The following is a 26736-nucleotide window of genomic DNA, read 5'->3' on the forward strand; positions in this document are numbered from 1 at the left end:
AAACATTCAGTTGTCTTTAACTATGCACAGCATGGCCTCACTCTTTAATGCCCTCCACCCTCCAAGCTACTTTGCATTCCCCCATGTTGTAGTGTACTTACATATTTGTGTTTACCTTGTAAACAGAAGCACTTATTGTGCGACAGTTAAACTCCACTGTCAAAAAAAAGGCAACAAACTCATCCCTTAAATTCTTCATCTCCCCGTCTTTTCTGCCTGATAGGCATCTGTCCTTTTTATGACTGTTCACAGGTGGGAAGTTAAACTTGCCCCCTCTCCCCCCAAATGCTCCAACACAACTGCTTTCTCTGCTTCTTATAGTGCAGTCTGTAGTGTTTTATTTGGATAATTTGATTATTGAAACGACACTAAGCTACATTATTATCAGTAAAACTGGATTTTTTTTTTTTTTAAAGGAAAATACAGCAAGTATAAGATCAAAGACCTGGTGCAGATGGTGTGACAAAATGATTTGGCAAAACAATACACAAAGGTGTATTGATTGCAGCTCCCATTCAGGAACACATTTTAGTAGAACAAGGTGGTACACGTAAGAAACGTTATCCTCCAACTTCCCATCATCGATTTACACACACACCAAAGTTCAGGGTCTGAAACCAATAAATAAGCCCATCAAAACTATTATTAATTCTAACAAGAGCCACTGTATAATATCCAGTCAGCTTGTTACATCACACAACTCAACAATATCTCATGATCTTTGAATATCAGCAGTGATGCAATGTACCTAAGTACTTCTACTGAAGTACTGTCATGAATTATCATATTTGTACTTAACTTTCTTCTTTACACACCTATCTATACTAACAAGTTATCACTTTACAAATAATGACTTTTCTAGAGAATGTTACAATTGAAATTACCCAAATACTTAAAAAGGTAGAGCTGAAATTATTAGTCGCTTAACAGAAAAATTATTTTCCACTTTTGTAATCTTTAGAGCACCCGAAGGCACTTTTTAAAGAAGCTTTACAAACAAATCGGTTTGGCTAAATGACAAAAATATTCAGTACTGACTTATAGATAATCGTTGCAATTAAATCCAGAATAGTTAATAATGAAGTCCACTTTAGCCAGCGATGTCAGTAGCAACACAATGACAATAATGTAAAGACACGTGTACACTTAATAATCTGCAATCATATTATAAACACAACGACTAACCACAATTTAAGTCCACCTAACTGATCTTGAGTAGTTCTTCTGTATGCTGCTGAAAGAACTCTAACTTTCAGGACATAGACAAAGGACATCTGAAGGTTTCCTGGAATGTACAAGGGTGTTAGCAACAAAACCTTTTGGTTCTGTGTTTTATGGGGTGTTTGTGAATTGGACTTGCTTTCTAAAGATGCCAACACATCCCACCAGACTGGTACCTGGGAAGTTTGGGGGATGGGCTACCACCTGAGACTCTGTCATGTTTTTTGAGACCTCTTTAGTAGTTTGTGCCAGGTCTACTGCTGCCCTGCTGGGTGGGAGCTGATACTGAAGAGAAGAGCTGTTGTCACATGGGATGAAAGGTAGGAGGCATGTTGAACAGCAATGTGAATGTTTGCATTTTCCCAGAAGAACATCTATATTATGATGATATGAATACTCTGTCCAACACTGAATCTGAATATCAGAAAATAAAACTGTCTGGATGATAATATTAAAACTATTTCTGCTACATCATCAGTTTAATACCAGAACCATAGTAATGTGTAAAAACATTACATCATCGCTTATTTATTTAGATTTTGTTTCCACAGATCCAAGTGGTTTTCAGTAATAGTCCTTCAGACGTCCTAAAATTTTTTAACATCAGTTGTCTTTTGTTTGTTTGTTTTTAGTCCAGTCATTATACCGGATCATTTCAGAAGAGTGTGATTTTTTTGTTTGTTAAGCCTGGTGATGAACCAGTGTATCTGGAAATAACTCATATCTTAACAAGGAATTTATTGTAGATAGTATCTGTGGACAGTTTGTTACTAGCAGCCTGTCAGAGAGGCACACACGCCATTTATTCCAGTTGCTGTAGTTGCATCTAAAAACAATGTCAAAGATAACACATTTTGACCTGATAAATCTCGACATGACGTGCTGTGTGTTCTCAAAAGAAACTGGATAAGTGGAGGACGCAAGAAGTGTTAGATCTAAAAACTATCTACAGAAGACAAAGTATCTGAAAGGAAGGTCCTTCAGATATGAGTAAATATTACAGCAAACAAAGACATGATGTAGGACCTCACAGAAGCCCTATCAGATGATTTGTGTAATCAAAGCACAGAAAAAATGTTTAATGTCAAAGTATGATCCACCAAGAAATGCTAAATGGCTCATTTAAATCCTAGTTAATCTTACAGTCATCCTAACTCAAAAACAAAACATACAAACAAAAAACATTACTGGACCCATATTTGAAACCATTTCAGAGTCCAGACCTCAACATTACGGAAACAGAGTGCGGTCAATTAAAAAATAAATAAATAAATAAACAAACAAAAAACAAACAAACAAATAAAACAGACTGAATGGCATCACATATTCAAAAAACACCTTTGGAAAGCTCCTCAAGACGTCTGAAGAGTTATTTCTGAAGACTACTTAAAGAAATAACTAGAAAGCTTGTCTAAGAGGGTTCACGTTGTGCTAAAAATAAAGACAGTCTTAAGAAACACAGACTTTCAGGCTCACTAATGTACAAACTCTGTTTTTGCCTTATATACTGTATTTCCTTTTATGTCTGCACGTTTCAATGAATTGTTGCACTTCTTTTCTATTTTTCTGCCAGTATAACGCAATGAGAGGAGGCTGGATGGATAAAGGAAACCAACACAGCTCAACCTCTTTGTGTGTTTATGTCGGAAAACGACTTTTCAGCCACCTGTACTCTAATCTGAAAAGTGACTGTTTGAACATCCATGTTGTCTCAGGTAAGGCAAGCAAGCTGTAGGCATACTTCCCACCCTTATTCTGCTTTAGTCATCCAACCTTTCTATCGGTTTTTTTCCCCCTTGTACCACTCCCTTTCTTTCCATCTTGCAACACCTCTGGTCTGGCCCCGCCTTTCACCACTCCTGCCAAAGGGACTACGGGTTTCATGCTCCCTCGGTCGTATTTAATTCCCGGGGAAACATTTTAACTTTACACTCCTTTTTTTTTGTCTTCGACGTTAATTGCTTTTTTTTTTGTTTCTTTCTAACTTTAAACTTTTCAGGAAAGACAGGACTTCTGCAATTTCACCTCCGATTTCCTTGGAAGTCTAAAGGTAAGGCCATTTAACAGGCAGACCCGTTTCTCAACAGGTGTATTGGTACACTCATCCTGATTAACCCAGCGAAATTCTTGCCTGATAGTTTTCTTTTCTTAACCTGCATACTTTCAAATAATACCATCGTTAAAAGATTGCCATGGTGAACTAATTCCCGTTTACTTGTTTAATTTAACCAAAAAAGTGTCTCGAAAGCCGGGTTCTTGTGGTGCGTTCATGTACTTTGCGAAATAGCCCTACCGTATAACGTCATCATGGACGATCATGGAATCGTTATGATGTATTTGTCAATAACTCAAGTATGATTTTAATACTTTAGCTGCGTTAAATTTGCCTGTTATGACGAATTTTTATTTAGATATTGTGGCACTACGCGATTTAGTAGTATAATAAAATGATGGCAAGTTTCTCATGTGAACGAGATGTTCTGCTCTGCTGTAAAGCCTAGACATTTCCCTACCTGAAACACACCCGTTGAGGCAGTCATATTACACCAACCAAGGTGATCACCTGATGTTTATTTTTTTAATAAACAAACCAAACAAAAGAAGCAGAATAAAAATCTGTACAATATGTTTCAATAAATAATTAAAATAAAACAGACTTGATTCAGTATGTCTACTATACATTTAGTCATTAGTCTGACATGAATGTTTATTGAGATTAATTTAATTGTTTGGAAATTGTTTGTGGTATTGCTTCAGATTTCAACTGCATGTGACATGAGGTGTGCCTTTACCTAAAGCCAACACTCATTATTAGTGGTGAGAGGATAAACCCACCTCGACTGAGCTCTCTGTGAAACTGCAGACTCACATTTATAAGACTGTCAATACGACCGTTTTCAAAATATAAGCAATCAGATATTATCACTGCACCCCTTCACCAATCTAAAGCTCAATTACGCTTTTGTTTGCTTTTTCTTTGTTTCCTGTCACTTGTAACATTTACCCATGCTCCTTTATTTCCAGTGCATTTTGTTTATGAGTCATTTCACCTGGAAAGCTGCTGAAAACATTGTCCTGGTTTTCCTTTTTATACTTATAATTGGAATTGTAACTTCTGGAAAGATGAAGCCTGTTTAACCTGTTCTTGTGTTTTGGTTGCTCTGGTGCTTTGGAGGCAAAGAGTAACGGTTGCAAGTCAACACATGTATTTAAAAAAAAATATATATATATATATATATATATATATATATATATATATATATAATATATATATATTTCTGAATAATTTCAAAAACAGCTCATGAGTTAGTTGATGTGTAGAGCTTAATGCCTTGTTGTTCATTTTGTAATGATATTTACTTTGCTTTTATGTAGAAAACTACAATTTTTAAATGATATTTTGACTGTCTATGCCCTATGTAGCTTTTCAGTTAAATGCTGATGAAGCTTTAAGTGGTAAAGGCATGCAGAGAGACCATGTTGCCATTATAAACAATATCATGTCTTGTGGCAAGGGAAAGTCAGTTTTTTTTTTTTTAATCTTCTGTTTGGGTTTTTTTTTTTTTTTTTTTTTGTCTTTTTTTTCCACCTCCATTTTGTATTCAGCAAAATTCAGACTCTGAAAGACGGAAGACCTAAGCTGCTGTGGGGCTTTCTCTCATCTCAAGAGATAATAATATAATTTTCAGCTCTTATTGCCCTTAAACTTTGATAAACTTTTCGCTCATACATATCGCTGGCTTATTTTTGTTACTGATATTCAGTGTCTTGGCCTGACTATGTGCTGGTATGTTAGATTTCATTATCAATGTTTAACATGTGATATCATTGGGGGAAAAAGTTAACTGCTACAGTCAATAATGTAATCCCACTTTACAGCTTTGGCAGGTTATAAACCTGCCTTATATCTGCAGTCAGCAGTGGGATGTCCAATATGTCTTTGAAGCTAACATGGCCATGGTATCCAAGCCCATTTATCTGTAAGCAGTCTTTGTCTTTAATCGTTTAAAATTCAAGTGTTATTAACATAGACAGGCCAGACTTGCCCTTCAAGGACTCTTGTTGGATTCCTTGCTACACTCAAAAAATATGAGACAAATTAAACAGACTGAGTCGACTTGTGCTTGACTTAATATCATATCTTAGACATCACGTCTCACAGCTTTAACAGTGTGCAGTGAGGGAATGAATTCCCCACTGTGGGAACAGTGAGGCTGCTCTTCCTGCTGTGTGGAAACAAGCATGTACAGATCAGAGTTTTAATGATTGTATAATGAGCATTATGCAATGCTGAACTAATGGAAATTCTATGGATTTCATTAGATTTTCAGTGATACACAACAGAGAGTTTTAATAGAAGCCAATTAATTTAAGATGATTACCAGGGGGGCCGAGGGGCTTGGCAGAGTTAGGTTTTTCTTGCCATTTGTTCTTCTACCTGTCAGCAAGATTACACAAACCTTATCCAGCTGGATTTTATGAAGCATGATGGAGGTGGAGCATGGGGAAAGCAAATCCTGTTAAATTTTGGTGTGAGTCTGAATTATTACCTTTTAAGGAACAAAATAGTAACCTGTAGTTAACATCTAGTTTGTTATCCTATGGTTTGGTTTTGCCAAAAAAAAATAATTATCTGATTTTCTATATAGGTACCCTATAGAACAAAGTCAATATTATTCAGTTGCACTGCTTTCCATCAGTTCTAGCTAGTGATGAGCTTTTTGTCAGCATCTGAGCCAAGTAAACCAATGTTTAAATAAAATGAATCATGAACAAATGGCTAAAACGAATAATCAAATAAGTCTGTTATAATCCATATATAATCCACATATCATAACTGTTTTGTTCAGTTATGCACAACATTTATAGCAAGTTTAATTATGAGGTGCGAGAAATCTGAAGAAAACAATAGGGAGCAAAAAAATACTAAACTTAACTAAAGTTTTGGACCATTATACATAATAGAAAATCAAATATTTTACAGCATAACTTGTATAAAACTATATATATATATATATATATATATATATATATATATATATATATATATATATATATATATATATATATATATATATTTATTTATTTATCGGAAGACCACAACGTCAAAGTTAGTTTACACCTCCAACTCCCAGAACTGAACAAGCACAAGGCAAGTTAGCATTTTAGCATGCTATGCCATTATCCCGCTTATACCATGGTCACTTACGAAAGAAATGAATATTAAATAAATTATTAATGCATTAATGTTGTTTTTTACCGTTAAAATCGTGAGTTTTTCCACAAGAATATTTGTGGACTATTTCGTTGTGATGCGTTGCCAAGGTAACCGATTCTGACACAGAACCTGCAGCTCGGTTGGCCGCAGTTATGTTACGTGACACAAACATTTCAGAGGGCGGGTGCATCTCTTGCAGCTTGTGTGTGTGTCCAGAGGACGATGTAACATTTTGTTTCAAACAGGCAAAGTCCACAGATAGTTTCCTAAATTGTTTTTATTGCAAGAAATATTATCCACCATTCACTCTGATCATTAAATGTGTATCAAGCAAGTAAGTCTATCCTAAATCGTTTTTATAATGTTATCCACCAGTCACTCTGTATCAAGTATGTAAGGTAATCAAGAAAGACAGGCGACAACCTATTTAAAATTAAATGCAACATTGCCGTTGATAGTGACATTTCATAAAGATACTGGCATGTCCATAGTGGCATTTGAAGGATGGAGATGTAATATTTGTGGACCCTGACCACCGCTGGTTGGGAAGTTGCGGGACGACAAAATGTTGCTCCATTCTCGTCTCTCCTGGACTGACAGAGCGTCTGAGTTTCTGTTGCCACGGCTACCAACTACCATTTAGCCAGCGCAATAATTTACAACAATAAGGCTATTTAACCGGAACTTCTTTCATAGGTGTCCATTATCAGTTTTTAATGGACACCCTACAGCCAGTCAGAAACGAGTATTCACCCAGACCATGGTATCAATTCATTTAAAATGCTAGAACTTCCCCTATAGCGCAAACACTCACATTTTACTCATCTCTTTTTCTGCCCATCAGAGCAGTTTCAGCCTGTAAAGAAAAACTCTCAGCTATTTTAAATTATAATAAATCTATTTTTTTCTCAATTAGACGACGTTGCACTTATAAAATTGGCGACTGTTGGTTAAAATGTAGCATAGTCTAAACCGTTGATTTAGCTTTTATTTCCAATGTAACAGCAGATAACAGGGAAAAACGAACAACAAATGAATGAATAAAAAAACGGTTCAGATGTATTAAAATGCAGTGCATAAAAAGCAGAGACGATGGGAGAAAGGCAAACATGCTCACTACTGATAGCTGTTTAATATTAGATAGAAAGCAAATATATAGTGTTTAATCCTAATTATGGCTACATGCAAAAGACTAATAAAAATCCTACCTATTAAATGAAGACTTTCACAAAGACAAACGTTTCACAATATTTAAGGCTGTGTTAATTAGTTAGTTTTAAGAATTTATAAAATGTAAAAATGTATATTATTAACCCTTCATTTATACAGGTAGCTACCCATTGGGACACAGTTTAATTGACAAGATAAACCTGTTCACTTAACATTCATGTCTATTTCTTATTGAATTACTTGACTGGTGGAATTATTGTTAGACAACTTGATCACCTGAACAGTATTTTGTCTAGCTTAAATGTTTAAGCAGCAGCTAAAGCTTTTACTCTGTGTGTGACTGTTCAGCAATATTTTTAAGCTCCCATTCACTGCCATTTTTTTTAACCCATTGCTGTGTTTGCTTGCCCGATATAACTGTGGGTGAAGTAGTGTTATGAGTGTATGTGGCTGAAGTTGCTCACAAATAGCTGTGGCTGAGACGACAATATCCTCAGGAGAAGTAAATTACAGTTTGACAAAATGCTGTAAATGCTCACAGTTTAAGCATGTAGAACAGTGATACCTTGAGCTGCTTCCATGCTTACTGATGCATTATACAAACACCAAGTACTTTGCATAGTACTATGAATTGATATGGTGATACTACATGCTGTTGTAAGAAAACTGTGATGGTATCGCTACAAAAGCTATGGCTTTTGATAGTTATCAAAATAATTATCTTTGATGATAATTATAATTATTTTGATAACTTTGTCAAAAATATTCTCATATGCACCATTTAGTGTTACATGATTGTGTAGATAATAAAAAATGTGCCCTTCCTTCTTAAACTTTTCAAAATATGAACCTTTAGTTTGCTGCCCTTTCCATTTCCACATTGTTCTTGCACAGATCATGAAGTAGTTTCTTATACATTAATTGTCTCAATCCACATACAGCTGTCACTGTAACCAGACTCCATTGTTAGTAATGTAAGTCATGACGCATCAGAGTCCTCAGCAGACAGTGGCTGGTTTCTATGGCTACCATCAACAGTCTGGACTTTGAAGTGTTTGTAACAATATACTCTGGACAGTGCTAAACAAAATGGCCACCACCTTGAGTCCTCTTTGTCACAGGCCCCAGCTGTTTGCAGAGAGAAACCCCAGACTGCGAACTAACAGGTGGCTGATTCATTTTATAATCCTTATGAGATGCTATCAGTAAATGGTCCACAGAAACAAGAAGGGCCTTGCCATTTGATATAGAGTCCAGCAAAATGGTTATGCTATCAAGAGATTTTTACACGTACACTTAAGACAAGTGTTAAAAGTGATATGTGACTCACAGGAGATAACTACTTCTACCCATTTAGAACAGCTTATTCTGCATGAGAAGCCGTGTCTGCTCTGGGCAGGTTACTAGTCTCACCCATAAAGATAGAGAATTACACTTGCAATGTCAGACAGTTTAAATAGCTGGTGGAAAAATATGTAACTTCTCAAATGCTATAAAAGAAGAACTTTATGAGATATTGCTATATTTATATGCTGGAATATTGCAGTAGTGCTGCATGAAAATTTAAGGAATCATCCTTTTTATTTTGGCCATGATTTTGTTGTGGGCTACCCCCCCCCCCCCCCCCCCCCCCCCCATCTAGTCGCAGCGTACTGCATACATTTACCCACAAAATGTCAGCACATTCCCTATGGTGTAACAACCTCTGAAAGGACTGCATAGGGTAGTCAGTGCATATTGAAAAAAAAACTGGGTAATTGATGATTCTTTACAAAAATGGGGTTTTCACTGTTCATAATTAATCTCAGTGAGAGTGAAAGGGGATGAGAGTAGGCATATAGGGCACAGGCTATGACATGGTGACACGATAATGGCCCTTTGTGTTTGTGAATAGAGCAGCAAGAGGTTTACAGTGACGTTGGTACAGCCCACGCCATGTCAGTGATGGTCGTCCACATAGTGAGGATGTATTAAAGGGTGGGATTGAAAGACTTTAAAAGAAAGTAGAGGTTAAAATGTAATTCTGAACAAATACTTAGTCTTTGTGTTCTCTACTTAACATGTATCAAAGTCTTGAGACTAACTTGAAGTGAGGATACATTTGAATTTATTTTTGACACAGAATACAATTCCCAACTATGTGAACTTGGTTTCTCTTTGGACTCTTTGTTCGACTGATAGAAGTGAGCCAGAGTTCTTGAAGCAAATAAAAGTTAAGATAACGGGGCAAATAAGCCTTTTTTGGTTTACCAAGTCAAGGATATTTGCAGCTAGGCCTATCGCGATAAGCAATAAGTCAATTAATTGAACGATAAGAAAATAAGAGCACGATAAGTTTGCCGGCCGCGATAATTTTTTTTCGTCCCCCCTTTACCATAGACTGTGTATGACAATAGGTTTCACTATGGAGTATTTCGACTAAACGCTCTGGTTTCTTGCGGAGTGATCTCTCTAGTGTCACACTTGACTGCAGCATGTTGCAGCACGAGCCGGTAAGCCGCATTTGTTTTGCACGGCTGCCAACACGCAATGGCCGTGAGACTTGCGTATTTAAGTGGCTTCTCACGCTCTCGCGCTAAACCTCCGATTCTCATGCTGAAATATGTAAATAATAGATGCAAGCATCTCCTCTTTTATTGTTTCGCTGCTTCCCACATGTAAGCAGAACACACACATTCTAGCTTACGACGTCAGTACAAAGCCCCCACTTCCTGGTCTACCGTAATAACCCCTGTAATCCGCAGGCACATTACGCAAATAGAATCAGCCTATATACTACCGTATATGACAAAATACACATTAAGAGCAATGCCGGCTAATCGAGAGGTTTGGGAGGATTCCCAGTGGGCCGCATAACTTTTGGGCCGGTGTCCCGGCGTATGTGAATGTGGTATCCCAGCTAACTGCTGGGTTGTAGTTACTTATAAGGCCAACAGAGGGCAGAATGACTTTGTTTCACAAGCAGTAGATTTTGAAGAGCAGAAGAAGAACACGGGTTTTTGTTCGATGTAAAGTGCTGAAGTTTGGTTCGTCATTAAAACCGGCATGCTTGTCTACTTGTCTGGAGTTTATTTGAAGATGCAACAGTGAAAAAGGCGCTTTTATTTATTTAGTTTATTGACCTTTGAAAATGTGTACTTGCATTATTACGGCATATGTCACTATATTAGTTGAGAATGGTCTCAAAATGACACATTAGCACTCTGCGCAATATTATCGTTTATCGCGATAATTTCTGAGAAAATTTATCGTACAGCTAAATTTGTTATCGTGACAGGCCTATTTGCAGCGAGAAATTGTAATGTAATGTTGATGCCACAAAGTGGGTGTGCTATTAAATTTTCTACTATAATTTTTTTTTTCACTTTAACAAGTCTGTTGAGTAGCAGTGAAAACCCTTGGTTGAGGGCTGTTTTATGTCTGGTAATACATGAGGCGGCACAGCAACACAAGACTGTGTATGTTTGTGCCATTGTTCAGTCTCAGTTCAGAAGAGTTTTACTCCTAGTGCAAAATATATTGGCTTTTTCTTCATATCGTTCTATGTTTACAGAAATAAAAAGACACCCGTGTGTTTATTACAATACACTGTTTTGGTCAATTCTTTTATTTAAAGTAGCTTACAGCTGAGTAGTATAGAGTAAGTAGTTATTGCACTGAGTGAGTTTGTGACAGGTTTTTATACTAACATTATTATATTTTTCCTTTCACTGTTATTTCAGCCATGTTACTACCATCATCACTGCTGCTCTTCCTCGGCCTCCTCACCTGGGGTCCCAGTTCATCATGGGCTGCTAAAGTGGTTGTGGTCCCACCTATCATGTTTGAATCACACCTCTACATCTTCAAGACATTGGCAACGGCTCTTCGCCAAGAGGGCCACGAGACCCACCTTTTAGTTTCCGAGGGTCGTGAGGTCCCTTCCTCTCCTTACTACCATTTTCAGCGCTACCCAGGGATCTTTAACAGCAGCACAGCTGACAGTTTCCTTCAGTCCAAAGTCAGCAACATCTTCTCAGGCCGTTTGACATTTCTGGAACTGTTTGACATTCTTGACCACTACTCTCAGAACTGTGATGCTGTTGTCGGCAGTTCTGAAGTAATGAATCGCTTGAAAGAAGCCAAGTTTGACCTGCTGCTTGTGGACCCCAATGAAATGTGTGGTTTTGTGATAGCTCATATCCTGGGTGTGCGATACGCTGTGTTCAGCACAGGCCTGTGGTACCCTGCAGAAGTGGGAGCCCCGGCACCGTTATCATACGTACCTGAATTCAACTCATTGCTGACAGACCGCATGTCCTTAATGCAGAGGATCACAAACACAGCTGTTTACCTGGTGCAGCGCTTTGGAGTCCATTATATTGCATTACCCAAATATGACCGGATTATGAAGAAACACGGAGTAAAGCCTCAAGTGGCAATGGCTGATCTGGTGCAGGGGAGTAGGCTGTGGATGCTATGCACTGATATGGCTCTGGAGTTCCCCAGGCCCACCCTTCCACATGTGGTCTACATAGGAGGCATCCTCACCAAACCCCCCAGCCCCTTACCACAGGTAAGTACCAGGAGTTGACAAGAACTAGAGGTATACAAATAACTGTGTTTTTTTTTTTTTTTTTTTTTTTTTTTTTTTTTTTTTTGTGGAAGTTTTTATGTAGACAATGGATTTATCCATCTGGGGGGTAAATGATACAACAGAATCTCTGATAAAAATATGTTTTTTACATGTTATCTTGCCCAATACAAATTCTATCCCTCATCATTTATCCCTCAACTCTTCTCTGTATTTGTGCTTTAGATGGCTTGTTCAAGCCCCAGATGACTTGTTAAAATGAACGTTTAACAAATATGTCCATAAGGCCTACTTACAGGTGCCACTGAGTGTCCAAATCTACACAGATTTTTAGATTTGGACACTCACACTAAAACACAATGCTGAAGTCAAGGTAACAGAGTTTGACAATGCCATTATGCAAATATATGGTTTCCTGGGCAGGGCGGAGAGCCTAACAAATTCCATTACTTCAAATAAAGAAAACATTAAAGAACTTTTTTTATTCCTTGAAATTGTTCTTTTTAGTAGACCATTTGTTGCAGCTTTTATGTCTAGATGGATAGTCTTATCAGCATATTTGTCGTCTTATTCAAGGTTGCAAATGATGACAGAAACAACTGATTTCCTTTTTTGTTTTATCCTTGCAGCATAAAAGCAGTTTCATTTATCAAGGTTGTCATTGATGTAAAATATTGTAATATGCCAGAAAACCATGATATATCATTTAGTTAACAAGACATAGATTTAAAATAAAAAGCTGTTGTCAATATTAAATAGTTACGCTATAGTCAAAACCATTTCAGTCTTGATTAGTTTGTGTCGCTTTTTTATCTCTTTATATTTTATGACAATTACTTTTCCCACAGTTTTAGTTTCAGTGCCTTTTGTGCACTCTTACTAGTTCCCATTGTCTTTTATCATTCTGTACATCTTATTATGGCATGCTGCTACAAAGCGAGCCTTTTAGAGGCGAGGCTGTGGTGAGGATGGGTTTAGGCTAAATGGGTAGATTTTGAGCAGACGGGGAGGGGAGTCATGAAGAGCAGAGGCGGGTAGAGATGGGGGTTAGTCGAGCGTTTGGACACTGAGAGCGCGGGCCGTCGGTATCTGCTGCTGGAGGTTTTAGGAATGCCAGTCCAGCCAATAGGGAGCATTGTACCATGTTGTGTGGAGGGAGTTATAATGGAAGTGGATGGAGAAGGAGGTCATTGTTCTGGATAAAACTCTGGGGACACTGGGACTCTTTTATGGGGTCACTAAGGCTGCGTTGTAGGGACAGTACTGCTGTGCTGTTGAGACACAGAGCCCTGTGTGCCCATGGGAGTGCTCTGTGCCAGGGCCGACCTTAACTGCTGCAGCTGGACCATCAGCGTCTCTCTACTTGTCCCTTGCTCCTGTCACTTCAACATGGCTGCTCTCTGACAAGTCACATTGTGAACTAAGTATTTTTCTATGAAACCAAATCTTGACACCCTTTGCATATATATGAGATAAAATGCTCCCATTCTTCATAAAAGAAGTGCTAAAAACCAGTTTGTAATGACCTCGTTTACATCTGCCAAGTGAGAAGCATTTTGGATCATGTTACGTTTGTGCTTTCATCCAACAGCTACATTTCCAAGTCACAGGTTTGCTGGGAAATATTAATAAATCCTCAGTCTCTTGCTCCCAGGGACATGTCCCTGGTTGCTGTCTTTTTCTTATTTTGATTATGTTAGCGTTGCTTTTAATTAGGAGAAACAAATTAGTTTTTGCAGGCTTTCTAGTTTTGATTCCTTCTTGGTTAACTATTCCAACACGTTACATTTAAATGCCAGCCACAAAAAAAAGTTTGGACAGGGGCAACGAAGTACAGGAAAAGTTGTGTATTTATAAAGATAAAACTCACCTTGAACATTTCATAACTAGTTACTATCTACAGCAGCTTAGTAATATGATTGGATTTCATTAAGCAAATAAAACAACAGGTACTCAGTATCTAGAAAGTAAAGATGGGGAAGTGTTTATCTGTTAAAGTTTGAGTTCAAAAAGTTAATATATTTAAGAATGAGGTTCTTCTATAAATTAGCAAAGAATAAGTGGATTATATATTCGTTGGCAAATCACATTAATTATATCATAAAATCAGTTTGTTGCCGCATAAATGCAAGTTAAAACTAACATGCAAGAAAACAGATACACTTATATTGATAAAAGCACCAGGCTAAATCAGTTATTTACAATAAATACTGAAGATTTAATGCTTACATTTACAAAAAAAATGTAAATCCCTAGTTTATCAGAGGCTGAGATTAATTTAGTGGAGTGGAATTTAGTTATGTTTTAGCAGAAAACCCTTAGGTTCAATGAACTTTTTAAAATAAAACCTTTGGTCATAACTAATTAAGAATGCCTGACTGATATGAAGTAAAAATTTGTCCTGTGCTTTGATTAATCAAAAATGGAAAATCCTTTAGAAAATCATTTATGCTGCGTTTTCTGGAATAATTTTGCCTTGTTTTCGTATTAGCACACATGGCATGTGTAAACTGATATGATTGATGCTGAACAACATGTACAAGTTTTGAAGCAAAACATGCTGCCATCCGGATGGCATCTTCTATGAAGGTTTATTTGAGTAAGACAATATGCTAAAGCACATTCTAACAGCGTGACTGCAGTGAAAGAGTTGAGGTGTTAAACTAGCCTGATTGTAGACCAAGATCACTGCTAACAGTGATCCTGAGGTCTTTGTTTTCCGATGAGATGGTTACTATTTCCTTGCTAACCTTTCCTGCCTGTGTAATCCAACTTCAAGAAGGAAATGATAACCCACTGTTTGTGTATTTACTGTATTTTGTTGTTTCACACTTGTGAATGCTGCTGTTAATATGTCAATATTCAAGAAGTAATTTCAACTTCTAAAAAAGGGTTAGTAATACAGAGATTAAAGTTGGATATTATAGATAACTTATTTCCCCTCTAGTCTGTCATTGCAAGTGATTTTCTGCCAATATATATGCAGCTGTAGAACAGATTGCTTCCAGTAAAAAGAATTTAAAGCCAAAAGTGCTCTGTTGATCACTGAGTATCTGTGGTGTTGTCTCTAATTAGACAAGCTGTGGTTGAGTTTTCTCAGAGCAAAACAAACTCTACCTCTATTATTTTAAGGTAGCAGTGACCACCTTAGATATCCCAAAACCAGGAAAACAGAGCCAAGACTTCCTGTATGACTAGACGCTAAAGGTGAGATATTGCTTCTGATAATTTAGGTGACCATTTCCCTTTCTTTTTCCATAGTTGTTGATCAGTGTGTTTTAGGCAGAAACACATTCTGTTTTCAGAGTGAATCAGTAAACCCTGCAGATGAAAAATAACCTATTAGCTAACGCCAGCACATTTACAGTAGTGTTTTTTTTCTTTTGAAATTTGAATTTTTTATTTATTTTCACATCTTTGAACAAGAACAGACAGCTTTACATCCCATCGTTCTATCACATTTACATTTATCATTAATCATTTAAAGTCAGGTGTCACCCAACCACAACAAGATTAAATCAACAAGTCATAGAGCAATGTTGACTGAATTCCACAGATCTTTTCAAATAAACTAATAAATCACATACTATATGCACGCTAAACCTGAACTTACAGAAGTGGTGATCTTCTGGCAAAAGTACATTTCAGTTTCATTACATAGAAGTGATAAATATTACATTTATGCTCATAGAAATATTTGTATAGTTTTTACCTGCTTGGATACATTCACTGGAGACTGCAGTTGTCATTGCATTCTAACATTGTTCATTGCTGATCAGCTCTTTCTGGAGATACCGAGGTTTCGGTGGAAGGTCAGATGTGATAGAGGCTTTGCAGTCGCTGCTCCAAAGCTTGGAACTTTTTACTGCTGTACATTAGAGAAGCTCCATCACTGCCCTTTTTAAAAACCCATCTGAAAACCAATTTTTATGCCCTGGCCATCGACCCAAAATGACGCTGTTATTTTATTGCTCTTACTGTCCTTTTTACTCGTTTTTATTATCTTGTATTGTACCTTTTATTATATTCAGTGTTTTTGCTTGTTTTTAAACTTTACTTTAAAGCTGTTTTGCTTTGTGTTCAGCACTTTGTTTCAGCTTGTCATGTTAAAGTGCTTTACAAATAAAGTTGAGCTGAGATAATTATTACAGTATCAGCATCAAAGTATTACAATGTACAGTATGGTCTTTGGTAAAGTTATTTTGCAAAGTTTAGATCAGCTGTGATTTATCTGTAAACCTGTAAATCTCACAGAACATGAGTGAGAAATGAGCTCTGCTGAATCAGTGCCACAAGTTGCCCAATGAAGTAAAACAGATGACAAAAACATCTTTTGAAATTAATATAAAGGGCTTTTTTGTATTAATTTAAAGTATTTATTATGAATGCATTAGAGATAATTGTAAGTTAAAATGTTAAATTATTAATGTGTACAATGGAAATTTAGAAGTTGGAGAATATATCATGAATTTATTTGAGGTGATCACAGTATTGGAAAAAACATTGAGATAAAATAGCACAAAGGCAGGCGGAAGATTGATGCTGATTGATGTTTTCGTGCATGCTTTTCTACTAACTGTCATGCACATGTGAAAAGTGGAATGCAGCCCTTGTTAATGCACCTGGGATCAGTTGCATATATTGACATATTTATTTATACATTGAAAGTTGCATCATAATTACATATTGCATGTTTTTTTTTTTTATAATTTGAATGATTGTGATAAAGCTACAGCTCAGAAGCAAACCTTGTGTCCTAAATAAGTATTCCAGCTCAGAGATAAATTTTATAACCTTAACTCTCTTTCTGTTTTTTTTAGGATTTTGAGGCCTGGGTCAATGACACAGCAGAGCATGGCTTTGTTATTGTGTCATTTGGAGCTGGAGTCAAGTACCTTTCCCATGATATTGCACACAAATTGGCAGGAGCTCTGGCCAGACTGCCTCAGCGTGTCGTCTGGAGGTAACTCACACATTCATACAGTTGTTGCTCTGACTAATGTGAAAAGGTCTCAGACTAAGGAAATGTACAGCTCAGCTCTCGTAGGGATCTTATTGTCACGGCGCACGGACCCCGTAATTGGCTATTCTGCTGCTGTGGAACACTGTCAAATAAATACTACGCATTGTCTTGCTGAGGCAGACTGTTGAGGTCAGAGTCCAGCCCCACCCACATGTGCTTCAGAGAATTATCTGAGGTCATCTTGAACTAAGAGAGCTCCCTAATGCCAAGAGACCTGGCTCAGGAAAACTTGATGACTTCATTTTTACGAAGGAAATATTATTTCACTTGATATACAATTACATTTTCACATAAGATAAATATTTCATCCAGATCATTTCTCAGTTATTTTTTTTTTCTTTTTTGTGTTCTATTGATAAAAATGTAGACAGATTTCTGCAGGAAATCCCAGCATCACCTTTTCGGTTAATTTGTTACTATAATTTGACAGGCAACGTTGATGTGTTAGGGTAAATTAGAACAACTAGAGGCCTTTTGCAGACTTATCTAGAAGGATGTGAAGTAAAATCCCTATTGCCATTACCTGGGCTGCAAATACTAAAAATGAAAGGAAGTTAGAAAAATGCAAGGACAAGTTTCACAATGCTTTTAAAATCCATCATTCCACCTGTTAATCCTTAACTTTTATCTTTGTATGTGTAAGAGCTTGTGATTCATTTACCAAAGTGACCCACAATGTTTTGTGTAATTAGGATTCTATATATAAAATTGCAGTGTATCCAAGCACTGTGCATTTGATATGTAGTATCCTAAGAGCGTAGGTCACAGTGCTGTTTTAGTTTATGAACAGTAGGGAAAATGTGTGTGCCTAAATAGTTTTTGGCCCTACACCTTACTTCATTTGGTATACAATTCAGTTGGGTTAATATGTGGAAGTGCACTTGTGTGCCGAGGTGATGTTTGCCAACTCAAACACACCAAGCAGTTAAGATTGAGGTCATAGTTTTTAAAAAAAGGTTAGCTGATCTGGTGACGCGTGTGTATGTGTGTAAAAACAGCTGGAAAATGATGTTCTATGCCAACTTTTCAGATTGTAGTTCAAGTTGTCAAACTACACATTTAAATTGATCTTAAGCCTTTTTTTTATTTTCCCCAAGTGTATTCTGTGTTTTTAGCATCAAACACTATGTTTCAATATGTACAAGATCTTTGTTTTGCTGATTGGCTGTAGCCATCAACTCCTAGTAACAAGAATGGAAAAAAATACTCCCAGCCTTATCTTCTCCTATCTTAAATTAATCTTAATGGGTGCTGTTGTCATCGTTATGACTAACAAACAAAAAGTAGTGACAGGTACTTGCAAATCTAAATACTGCCCTTTTGAATTTATTAAGAGGGGTTATGGTTTTGAAAGTGTGTGTGGGTATGACATCAGGGAAACACGATTGATTGATAGTTGACAGACAGTGGAAAACAGAGTTACATGTTACAACAAACAGAATTGTATGATTAGTAAAACATGGTGCCCATATATTTTATGAACACTAACACAAAAATAACAGATGTTGAAGAGCAGAAACTATTAGAGAAATTTAATTTTGATGCTAATAACATTTCAATGGGGTTGAGAGACATTTTTTCACACAGTTGGAGCTTTCAACAAATCTTGGAAATGTCTCTTTATGCAGTCATGTTATTCATCTGCATTTTTTTTGTATTGAAACAATAAATATTTAAGTAATTATCTGGCATGTTTTTTTTTTTTTTTTAACTTTTTTCAAATTACAAATCCCATTTTGGATGTTGGACATTTTTAAATTGCAACAAACTTTTAACTTTTTAATTAGAACCTTTTGTCACTCTTAATTGATTAACTTTCATTTGCAACATTGTATAAAGAGCTGATCAGTTGGTGATAGATAAGGGACTGAGGATTGGATATTAAAGCAACTTTCACTAAATGCTCTGTCTTTTTATGCAAGGATGGGCTGTGGTCAACCACTTAATACAAAAAAAACTTATGGAAATTGCAAAATTGATTATTTAGTGATGGAGTTTGTTTCTTGGGATACAGGGTTGCGCCCACTTACACATAAGTACGAATGTGAACTTACATGGTGTAGATTTTCTAGTTTCAGACTTCTATTCTTTTAGAGTTTCTAATTAAATATTGCTACAATTGGACAGATTTGTGCAGACAGCAGCTCAAATTGTAGCAGCGCCAGCTGTCACAATTTGCCGCGAGTCCCCACAGCTTTCCAGAGCCCTTAACAGGCCAGCGCAACAGTGCTAATGGCTAAAACTGATACACTTCAGGACCACCTTGTTTTTGTGTAGCTGAGGAGATTTTGGAGGGGAAACTTCTTCACTTTAAAGACCATGCTGTGGCGTAGGTTTCCATTTGCTAATGGCTGCTGAGCTGCTGTCTGTCATTTAATCATTTCTGCCTGTGTATTTATGACCAGCCCACTCTCAGGCCCTGATCACCCAACACCTCGCACCCTTACCCTTGCAGTTTCTGGCATTTTTTCAAATTTTGCAGTGGGTGGAGCTACACAAAAAGTAGGGGGTATAGTTAAGCTTTAAGTCATCATATTGACCATCTTTACCGTCATCAGCGTGAGGACAAATAGAAGCTGGTGTATAGGAGGCAAAGAAATAGGTGCAACTTTTTTAGTATTGCCATACTGTGAGCTGAGTAATAACACGCAGGAACTAATGTATACACTTTGAGAAGTAAGACAATGGTCTGCTGTGTGTGGAGTGTCACATTCCTCCATTCACAAAGACTATTTTCTAATGGCGAGATTTCAGTTAAGCTTCACAAACAGGTGTCTGACCAGGTCCAAATGTTTGTAGACTTGAACTTGGGAGTCTTGATTCCCTTGCAGGCCTATGAATTTGTAAGGTCATCCGACTTTTCCGGATGGAAAAGGAAGGGAAGAGTGACAGGGACCAAGTTGAATGAATTGTGTCATTGATAAATTGCCTCATGAATGTAGGCTTTGATGGTAGGACAATGAAGTGATGCTTTGTTGACTTGAGATGAAAGAGTTTAAGTGAGGGAGGGAAGTAGACACAGATGGACAGATGGGGGTTGTAATGAAGAAAACAATCTCTACAGACGCCATTCACACATTTACCATAACGAGTTTTAGACTCTTCATCCATAAGTCTTACATGTCACAGTTAATGATTTATCCATCTACACACAGTATCTCATTGACATGGTATTTACATAGCACATAAAAAAACTGAGAATAACAGGTACACAGCTACCCAGCAAACAAAAACCATTCCTTCATAGCTGGAGTTGGCATTTTACATTTCTATCTGAAAACCAAAGTCAGAGGTACTTAACAGTATTAATGAGAGTGGAAAAAAGAAATAAAAAAAGTTTTATACTACTGTAGATGTTGAAAAATGTAGTAAATGGGTTTTACACTGTTACAAGAGATCTGATTTCATAAGAGCTCCCTATAGATTAGGGCTTAGGTGCCTTGTTTACATCATTCCCTGTGTCAGCAAGATGCTGGGCATTGACGGCACATGGTAAATGCCAAGTTGCACTAGAATGTAGAACAGTACTTGTCATTTAATAATTTGAAGCCCTCCAAGTAAAAATACATCTAACAGAAATTGAATTGTTGCATTAGTAAAATCTTTGAAAGAGGCTGCATGTGTAATTACTTGGTTGGAAATGAGAGAAGAATAGAAAACTCACTCATCGCTCCAGATTCTGATGAGTCGGTGTAACACCTGGTGGAGATGCAAAGGCACACTTAATGAAATAATAATGGTGTGTAATTCTTTATTGATCCTGGAAGGAAACACTCCCCTTGTTTGCTTTGCTGTGGGCAGATCCTCCCTGTTCCATATCAATTGTCCAACATGTCACAAAAATGCTAAAAGTTTCTGGTTGTAGTCTTGTAAATAGTGATTCACAGTCTTTGTCAATCTCAGTCTAGGCTAAGAGACCAGGCTCAGACCTAAAACTCTGAACGTTTGTCTTTAATTGTGAGCATGTGTGAGCTGGTAGTTTTGTAGAGTCTTATCTAATCTTTTCAATGTTTTTTTTATATAAGCCAAGCATTAAACCTCCAGTAGAGCAGCACGTACCTACTCAGCTTTTTACTTCTTACAGTCACTTTACCTTTTCATCAAACTTTTCTTATGTCAGTCCAGACATTCTTCCCAAGGTGGTTTTCCACCATCTGGATTTTTGTTCATATAACCCAAACATCTAATTTGATGGCTAAATGGGTCAGTGTGATCTCAATGACCCACGAGGTGCTGATGACCATAATCATTCCACTTGTCACTTGTCTGTTAGGAATCAGAAAGCCTCTTGTATGAGAGGTGAAGTGGCAGCAAGAAGAGAAAGTTAAGCTGCCTTCTGTTTATACTGTTAAGACTGATATGTGTATAAGGTGCTCATAATCAGCACCAATAAATCTTTGTGATAACCATAGAAATCAGGAATCCTTTAGACCAAACAAAGATTTTCACTTTATTTACACACTTAAATTATTGAAGTGTATCAGCATTGTTTTGTTTCCTGTTTGAGTGTTTTCTCTTCTTTCTTTAGATTTTCTGGTGTTCCACCTAGTAATCTTGGCAACAACACAAAGCTTGTTGATTGGATGCCCCAGAATGACTTATTGGGTGAGTATATCACAAGGACATCACATAACATGTATGTCACGGTGTACTTCTCTAATCATCAGTCAGATTGGCTTAGTTATACGACTGTGCAGTAAATTTACTGAAAAGCAAGTGTGTGTTACACTTGTTTATCCCTCCACACAAATCTAGATTCTTTTCTTGAAAACATACTCTAAATAACCTGATTTCTTTATACTTGTTCAAATACTAGTTCAAAGCTTGTTTTCAGACATGGCTGTTATTTTTTGTTATATTAGATAATCTTTATCTAAATGAAAAATTGTGGTCTTTAGAAAAACTACATGAAAGTAACTAAACTGAGCGTTTTTGTTCAGTAAGTCACAATTCAGCAAATGATGAAATCCTCTTCATTTAAATCAGCAAATCTGCATGAAATCTAACTTATGTACATGCTATTAATTTCAAATTTAAAGATTAATTTCAAAAGAAATGTCAGCATGTGGACAGCCATCCCAGAAACCTGCTTCACTCATATTGTAAGAACTCCAACATTTAAGCTAACAGCTGTTAGCTTAGTTACTACTTTATTCAAAACTCAACACACTGACTTTGACTTTTGCTACAAAAATTTTATGTGGAAGTTAAACTGCTAAACTTTGTTCTCTTGATTACCTTGATTACCTGTTTTTACTGACAAAATCCACAAAGCTTTGAAATATGAGAGTAGCTAGCCGCATAATTAGGAAGTTACTCATTAACTCCAAGAAATGGGAAACGTGCTTCTTAATACCCAGTCACTTATTCCCAAAATATGATTTCAGTTTTCCTGAGCAAAACTCAAAGAATCTACCTTTCATACGCTTGTTTGCCCAGTTCCAGATTTTTCAGCTAGAGAAATGTGCTGTGCATGTGCCATTTGGCAGCTTTCACCAACATGTAGACCACAGTCATGGTTGAATGTGATTGTTCTGATATTGACAGTCAGGTTTGTAATCCCCGTTAGTGTAAGAACACTCAGGTGAGGCAAGACTGTAAATATTGAAATGTTCTGCCTATGTGACTTTATGATAGGTCAGTGAGAGTTATTTGACCTGTGAAGGAAAAATAAAATTCCTTGAAATTTCTTCCATCATTGGTCACTGAATAATATGATACCAACCTTCAACATGAGGAAGAAAAACAAAGCTTTGTGGTGTTTGCTGCAGTTGCTTGGATCATTACAACTCCTAACATATTGGAAAAAAAACTTCCTAAAATTGCCAAAGTGCTCTGTCAAAAATAACTACTGAAGAAAACACTTTACTATGCTTCCTGTCATCTAGGCCATGCTAACACACGGGCCTTTTTGAGTCACGGGGGACTGAACAGCATCTATGAGGCCATGTATCATGGGGTGCCAGTTGTGGGCGTGCCCCTTTTTGGAGACCACTATGATACTATGACTCGTGTGGCAGCCAAAGGCATGGGCATCATGCTACACTGGAAATACATGACGGAGGAAGATCTCTTTGTTGCCCTGACCAGCATCATCAACGACACCAGGTTGGATTTAAGTTTTGTAATTCACATTAATTGTTTGTGTACCAGTGTTATTGTTTCAGTGTCACCTGGAAATTATCTATGTCATGACTTCTCTGGGATGCAGCCAAACCTGACTTTTTCCAGGCCTTTGCAGAATATGTAGCAGGACTTTGATGTGTTTGTTGGCTTTTCTTTAACTCTTTGTCCTCACCCCCTCTCTATACACATAGGTACCGCCAGCAAGCACGCCTTCTCTCTGACATTCATAAAGATCAGCCTGGCCACCCTGTGACCAGGGCCGTCTATTGGATCAGCTATATCCTTCGTCACAATGGTGCCAACCACTTGCGCTCAGCTGTATACGAGGTGTCCCCCTACCAGTACTTCTTGCTGGATGTGATTTTTACTGTAGCTGCTGCATTGGCTCTTACCGTATTTGTCATCCGTAAGCTGGTAAGAATGATGAGGGGTAAGGCTGGGGACCACAGAAGAGGAGGTGTCATCAGGGATGACGGTAACATGACCAATGGACATTGCCATAGTGAGAGCATTGCCAATGGGAAACACAAACGCAATGGCTCCTTGAAATCCGAGAAGAAGATGAATTAATGTTTTAAACGGCAAAAAGGCACAAGGAAGAAGTTGTCCTAAGGACTCAGCTCTAGGTTTGGATCAGTGGTTTTAGAAAAGCTTGGAGAAAAGGCTGTTCCTAGGTCTGCTTTAAGAGGCAACTGCTACTCAGAGACAAACATGAGGCTGTAGGAGGATACACTGCATCGTGTGGGGACAGAGCAAGGCATCAGGTGCTCAAAATCTGTGTGTATGTGTGCTTGTGTAGGTGAATGTATGTGTGTAATGAGGCAAATTTAACAAAAACAAACTATAACACCAGCAGTTACAGCAATACAGCATGATACTGGAAAGTCTAGGAGGATGAAACACAGGAACGACACAAAGGAGGATGCTGTTTCTATATGACCATGTTCTCCTCTGCACACTCTCTGATGTCTTCCTGCCTGCCTTACAAGTGGAAGGGAAATGAAGAGGGAATCTTGAGCGCCAGCCTCTCATCCTCAGAACAAAGCATGAAAACAAACAGCTTTGCAAATATTTAGAATTTAATGTTTTTAACTGCAAACTCCAAATGTCATGATAAACTGTAAATAGAAAATAAATCTATTTATTACTGTACACATTCACTTTAGTGATGGACCTTTTAGCCTTATCTTGTTTTTAATTTATTTCGTACATCAGTGGTGTAACAGCATGCCTTTAGACGCAAACTCCCTACTCTGAGCTCACATGTCCGCAAACATCGTTCTTAATATTGGTGATTTGTAAAGCGTAAACGCATAGTAGCAGTCATTGTAAGCATGCCCCTGGTCTGATTCCCATTCTAGCATTTTGTTTAGTATTCACTAAATTACTCTGAGAATTCATAATTTTCTTTTCCACATAATATGAAGCTGTGATTTGTAACTGCATTCAGCAACATTGATTTTGATATAGAATAAACTCTTTTTGGCATATGTGTGTTAATATGTGATCATATTACTAAAAGGAGATGCGGTAATGATTATAACTGGGGTTGGTATGGGTAACAGAGCAAAGCCGGATGGGAAATTTGCCCCAACTCTTACAGTCAGGTGTTTAAGGATAACTTGGAGAATCATTGATCTATAACTGTTTCTTTCTTTAGTCCCATTTCTTAAGTCTGGTGTCCCTTGTTTATTTATTCAAGTTAAAATATTACTCACTTGCCATTTCCACAGCTTTGTGTATCATTCATCTATGATTTAGATGTTTATTATTTGTGTATACATACTTATTAATTCTAACATGTTGCAAATGCTAGTTTTAAATGCTCTTCGGGTAGTAATTTCCACTGTTTCACTTATGTTAGCCTGTTAGATTTTGCTGTTGAGGTCCACGTACAAACTGGCAGACCTTATGTAATTAATTTAATTTTGAGAATGAATGATTTACTTTCTCTATGTGGCCTTTTATAATGTGTATGCAGTATGCTTGAATACATGTCTGTGTGCTTGTTGTGTCGGTGCCTGAGTGTTTTAAGATCATTATACTGCATTAGACTGAGTGTATGGGTGAAACAAAGCAGAGGAAATGCTTTCACCCATAGGAATTAACATAAAAATCCTTTAAATTTCTGCAGTCACATCCAAAACATGCAAAATACCCTCTGTTCTTTTCTTCAAATGGCATGAAGTTGCCTCCAGTGACTTATACTTCAGAATTTTTTAGAGGTCCAAACCCATGCAGCCGTGTTTCCCACCACTCCAGCATGGTGGAACCCTATTATTTTTGTTCTGTCGATTTATTGATTTATTTTCATCAATATTATTTTTCTTCCTCCTCTAAAAGTCATTGGGCTGCCCAAACCGTAACACTTGTAAAATAGGTAATATAGGTATTTGCATGGCTTGGACCATACCTGGATGGCATCTCAGGCAGAAAAATTACACTCGTCAGCCACTAGTTGGCACTATACTGGAGGTTAGTACTTTTTGGCGTATAATTCCCAAACCCCATGTGTCACAGACAAAAGTTTTATATTGGCTTGTACCATCAATATTGATTAATAAAATTAACCTAAAAATATTAAATTGTACATTACCTATTTTTTTTTTTTTTTTTTTTTTACCTTTACCAGGAGTTTTACCCAATCATTGTGGAACTTTTGTTCCTAAAACTAGAGTCCAAGCTGAACAAATTGATGCCAAATCATGCCAAACATTTGAACCGCTCTAACTTTCACTCCGGAGAGGTGTCTCAAGAGAAGTTTGCAAATTAGCTCAACATGTGTATCTCTGGAGCAGATTACACTATTGGCACTAAACTTCCCACAGTCATCCTCTGAAAAGTCCTTGTCAGGTCTGTAAAGTTTGGTCAAGATTCATCAAAGCATCAGTGTAGAGCAGTGTTTCTCAATCCTGGTCCTCGGGGATCACTGCCCTGCATGTTTCAGTTCTTTCCAACTCCAGTACACCATTAATTAATTGAACTGCTTGTCAAGTTCTTTGCAAGCCTGCTAATGAGCCATTCATTTGAGTCAGGAGTTTTAAAGATACTGCTAAAACATGCAGGGCAGTGGTCGCCGAAGACCAGGATTGAGAAACACTGTGTACAGGATTTTTTTTTTCTTTTTTTTTTTTTGAGGCCCTCCCAAAACAATCCATAACATAAGACAAGAATTTTAGACAAACTTTCTATTTTTCATGAATATTTAAAACTTTTAGCTATGAAACACAAAATTCACTAAACTATTTGTAATTTCTTAAAAATCTCTTGGAGGCAGTCCAAAATAATTTCCAGCATACCCAACACCATTCTGGCCATCACATATTTTTAGTGTGGATTTAAGGACCAGCGACTCAGGAGTTATATTTTTTAAAAAAAATTTGCACACACTCCTCCACTTGCCCA

General features: G+C 37.2%; 1 protein-coding gene across 1 annotated transcript; it reads left to right on the plus strand.

Annotated features, from left to right (window-relative positions):
• Nucleotides 1-3027: 3027 nt before the first annotated feature.
• Nucleotides 3028-24819, plus strand: ugt8 (UDP glycosyltransferase 8). Its single transcript, XM_041982992.1, has 7 exons — nt 3028-3114; nt 3221-3271; nt 11332-12164; nt 17003-17145; nt 21734-21810; nt 23094-23313; nt 23523-24819. Exons 3-7 carry the CDS (start codon nt 11334-11336, stop codon nt 23899-23901), a joined length of 1650 nt encoding a protein of 549 aa, XP_041838926.1. The 5' UTR covers nt 3028-3114; nt 3221-3271; nt 11332-11333; the 3' UTR covers nt 23902-24819.
• Nucleotides 24820-26736: the final 1917 nt, after the last annotated feature.

Source organism: Melanotaenia boesemani, chromosome 4, assembly GCF_017639745.1.
Source record: "Melanotaenia boesemani isolate fMelBoe1 chromosome 4, fMelBoe1.pri, whole genome shotgun sequence".
NCBI classification, from domain to species: domain Eukaryota; kingdom Metazoa; phylum Chordata; class Actinopteri; order Atheriniformes; family Melanotaeniidae; genus Melanotaenia; species Melanotaenia boesemani.